The sequence below is a fragment of the Hydra viridissima genome, unplaced genomic scaffold (assembly GCF_058129835.1).
Source record: "Hydra viridissima isolate aposymbiotic clone 2 unplaced genomic scaffold, HvirCarnegie_v1 scaffold_1, whole genome shotgun sequence".
In the NCBI taxonomy this organism is placed as follows: domain Eukaryota; kingdom Metazoa; phylum Cnidaria; class Hydrozoa; order Anthoathecata; family Hydridae; genus Hydra; species Hydra viridissima.
Window position 1 is genome coordinate 11,801,736 of NW_028324300.1, and position 4,705 is coordinate 11,806,440.

Consider the following 4,705-nt stretch of genomic DNA (forward strand, 5'->3'; position numbering starts at 1 on the left):
TAAGTTTCGAAAAGCTGACATTAACAATTTTTTTTCACTATAGAACTCTCAGCAGCACAACAGTACTTCAAAGATAAAAAAATGGCACAAATTCAACTGAACAGTCTTTTGCAGAAGATTGCCAAATTGATTACTCCATAAACAACAAGGACTACAAGTGTAAAGGAGCAAATGCTGGTACCACTTTCACAAGATAGTCAAGAAAATTATCAAAACATAAAAAGTTGTTCTTGACATGATCCAAGATCAAGAGAAATGCCAGACGGATTATAAGTTAGCAAAATTCCTATGTGGTAATCAGTCCCATAGAAACTAACATCCATGTTCTTGGTGTGATGTTTTATCATTAAACCTTCAAAAAACACATAAACCTTTGGAGACGTAAGAAAGCAATGAAGTTAAGTGGAGATCAGAAAATCGAAGGACTTTAGCAACACCATACACTTACTAATGTTTAAGTTTTCCAACCACAAACTTGTGCTTGAAGTTATTTCTCCAATAAAACACCATTTACATTTTTGAGAAGTCAATAACTTGTATAAGAACCTCTATGATTTTTTGGTCAGAGAATGACTAGCAGGAAATTTCAAACAGAATTTTATAACTCCTTTCCAACTGTTGAATGGACATGTACACTGGCATATTACCCATTCAAAAGGACTTTTCAAAATATCAGGCTCCGAGTTTATCATTTGATTTTTTAGTTCCAGACAAAATCTATTAGTGGGAATTGCAACATTGTGAGATTACTGATGGATCATTAGTAAAGTGTACAATCCTGTTAAGTTGTAGGGAAGAATAGATTTTTTACTTTTAGTAGTCTAAGGAAGTTTTTAAATTATGGACTGTACCGGTGGATTTGAATAAAGAAACCCTGTTTCAGCAGTTGATGAAGAGTTAAGTGACTCTATGACCTCCAACAGTAAACAGATGTCTTTAAATGCGAAGCTTAAGGTTACCTGGAAAGTACACCCTAAGTATGGCGTTGTTCTGTACTGATTAAACTGAAGAGGATCAGTACGGCAGTTCACCTGGTGTTGATGAAAGATCGAGTACAATAATTGAAGTTAATGATGCTTTTCGTGTGAACAATAATTTCTTACTTTTATCACTATTGAAAGGTAAGTGAAAACTTTCGTTTCATTCTTGATTCAAACTTGTTGCATGATTGAGAAAAACTTGAAGTTTACAACATAGAAATTTATACAGGTGGGAGAAAATGAACATTACAGTCAAAGTGGCACACTGTAATAGGGCAGATGTGCTAAAAATCTCCATATTTTGACGCCACACAAAAACACTTCCCATATTATAGAGATGAAAACTTGAAGTAAATAGAATATAGAATAGGACGCTGCCGAAAATAAAATATGGGCTTAGTATTATTCGAGATAAATATACAATTTCAGAGGGAATATTTTTGAAGTAGATTTTTTAGAATTCCTTAAATATTATCATAATTTGTAAAGTAATTTAAATTAAAGGCGAAGAAGTATTTTGATGTATATTCACAAAATTACTACACAATTACTGGGATTTGCTTTCCCTTAAACTGGATAGCCGCCTTCTTTTCATGTGCTCCAGGTGTCTTTTTTCTTTTGCCTCTTTGTGACGTTTAGCCAGAAGTGTAGCATATGTGGCAGCTTCTTGCTTGGCATGGCTAGCACGAGCACGTTTCAAAGCCATCACATGTCTTTTTCTTTGAAGACGCTGTGGTGTCACTAAGCGCTGGATTTTTGGGGCTTTAGATTTTGGCTTCTTTGGAGCAGGTTTGCCTTCTTTAGGCTCTAAGGGTCTTCTGACAATGTATTGTCGCACATCATCCTCTTTGGTCAAATTAAACAATTTTCTAATTTTTCCAACTCGTTTTGGCCCTAATCTTCTGGGAACAACACGGTCAGTTAGTCCAGGAATTTCATTATCACCTTTCTTTACAATGACCAAGTTAAGTACACTTAAATTACTGTCAACAATGCAACCTCGAACAGATTTTCTTTTGCGTTCACCAGTTCGACGTGAGCGGTAACAAGAGTGACCTTTACTTAATAGCAATCTGACACGACCATTGGTCATCACACCTTGTTTCATTGGAAATCCCTGCTTGTCATTACCTCCAGAAATACGAACAACATAATTCTAAAGAAAAAAAAAGGTTTCAACATATCAACTTTATATTGTTATAGACCTGTAGTAAAAAAGAGTTTCCCAATTTTCTACTAAAAGTTATAGTGAGGTGTATAAACAAGAATACATTTTATTACAGTTAAGAGTTTTTCAGCATATAAAACACCTGTAACATATTTACTGGTGTATAGTTAAAATAAAAATTTATGACTATTCTCCTTTAGTTCTGATTTTGAGTCTTGAATTGGTATATGTCAGGTTGGGGTATAGTTGGAGGTTTCTTTTTTTTTTTTTTTTTTTTTTTTTTATACCTCTTTTAAACAGCTAAAGTTTTGACTTTAACACTGCTTTATTACAGTATTGTCAAATGGGGTAACTGTTTCTCAGTAAGATATTGTTACTCATGCCATTTTACTTAGTTCTTTTAATAGATTGTCTAATGTAGTTTTTTCTGATTTATCAATTGCAAGTGAACAAATAATTTGCAGGGAAATAAAATTGCAAATAGTGGCTGAAGTCACCCCAGTTAATGGTTCATGCAAACAAGTATTTTTTTTTTTACAGTTAAATGAGTTTTGATGAACTTTCTCATTAAGTTCACAGAAAGATTTTCATTAGAGGTTCACCAGCAATTAGTATTTTGTAAAACTATTTTTGAATAATTATCCTGAAAAGTTCCCAGGAGCTTCAATATTTAAATATTATGACAATAAGCTTTCTCTTGAATAAGCAATTTAAACTTCATGAAGACATCATGGGTCAACACTGTGTAAGTTCCTCTTAAGTCAATACCCCTTTACCCCTGAAAATAAAATGCTTTTCTTTATTTAACAAAAAAAACACTTAAACTTAATTAAATAAAAAAAACCTATACCAGTAATTTGTTATTAACAGAAAATCAATGTACTGGTGCTTACTGAAAACTACAATAGACAAACTATTTTACTTATAAACAAAATGAGTTCTCTGCATCACCTACTGAACTTTGTTTACTTCATTATTTTCACTCCATAATATAGTGTAAAACTCAGTTATTGATAAAATTCATAGCTGACTATTTATCATAATAATATAAGATGATAAACTAGTTGTCATAACAGTTATCATAAAAATGAATATCTTTAGCATAAAACTTTAAATTCAAAAGAGGTTTTTTCTTTTAAATTAAGAATAAGTTTTATATGAATATATTATAGACAAAAAAAAGTCTCAAAAAATCCAGTGAGCATTTTTAAATTGTTTGACTTCACTAGTGTTCTACTAGAGATATGCACAAATAACACACTTTTAGTTTGTTTGACTCCAACTAATAAAGTTCTTTAATGTCAAATGCAAATTGCAAAGGTATCTTTGAATTCTGGCTTTACATTGAGTTTTATACTAAAGTGCTTTTGCATTTGACATATAGAGAAGTCTAATAATAAGCATGCATATATACCTTCCATTCTTCACCTAGGCACTCTGCACTGCACTCCTGTGCCATTCGTTTATCATTAAAGTATCGAAGCTTGATTTCATCTTCTATTTCAATGAGTTTTTGAGTTCCATTAGCAGGGTATGACACGTTCAACTAAACAAAAACAAAAATACTTGACTTAACTTCTAAAATACTGCTGACTATACAGCCCATATGGAGTGTGTCTTAAATAAGGTTAACAGCACATCTTAAATGGCAATTCGTATCTCTCGATATCTTGAGCATCCTACACCAAAAAATTAAACAAATACAAATACACGGATACTTGCTGATATGTTAACCATACGGTTCACTTTTTCAATGTGTGATTTAAAAGAACATCTGAAAATACCTTCATTTTCAGCGCCTAAGTTTTACTGTAGCTAAGTCACTACTTTAAAAGGCCATTATTAAGTTCGAAAAGAAAATGGCGTTACGTGTGCATAAATTACCGAATGTTTTTGATTAAGCAGAATAGAAGCAAAGTAAAATTTAACCTAAGAAGAAGCAAATGCGTCACTTACATTGTTAATAACCAGCTCTGTCGATGGAATAGTTTAAAACATTTACGTTAACTATGAATTAAAGTTCATATTCAACTTAATATTTTTTGTATACTAAATTAAAAATTAACTAAATTAAAAACATATGCAGATCATATGCTTTTATAAAACTTTACATCTGGTGTACTTGAATGTGCAACTAGCCATCAGACAATACCATGAACATCATGTTGTAATTGATATTAGCATATGCCAATTACAATACAGCCTAAAATCAATTTTGTCATATGTCAATTACCATGACATTTTTTTTAAATGTCGAAAATTATATGACAAAAATATAACAAAGTAATTTTTCATAACTTATTTTATTTTTTTATAGATACAATTAAATGAAATGTTCCATAATAATACTAGAGATTATAAACTATCACAGATCTTAATAAGGCATTCAAAATTCGTCTGTCTCTTCTGATTCATTGCTTAGAAGGCTTTGGCTCATGAGATTTACAGTCCTTTTCTTTCTTTTCAAGGATTTCAAGGCTTTCCTTTTTTTTTAGTTTATATAGTAAGAACTAATCATCTGCGTATCAAAACTTGCCACATTTTGATATGCAGTACC

The 4,705-nt window shown here is 31.5% G+C and overlaps 1 protein-coding gene across 1 annotated transcript; it reads right to left on the reverse strand.

The window, feature by feature from the left end:
* Positions 1-1,484: 1,484 nt before the first annotated feature.
* LOC145187335 (small ribosomal subunit protein eS6-like) lies at positions 1,485-4,052 on the reverse strand. Its single transcript, XM_080063704.2, has 3 exons — positions 3,933-4,052; positions 3,563-3,694; positions 1,485-2,136 (listed from the first exon to the last, which is right to left on the reverse strand). Exons 1-3 carry the CDS (start codon positions 3,936-3,938, stop codon positions 1,528-1,530), a joined length of 747 nt encoding a protein of 248 aa, XP_079919830.2. The 5' UTR covers positions 3,939-4,052; the 3' UTR covers positions 1,485-1,527.
* Positions 4,053-4,705: the final 653 nt, after the last annotated feature.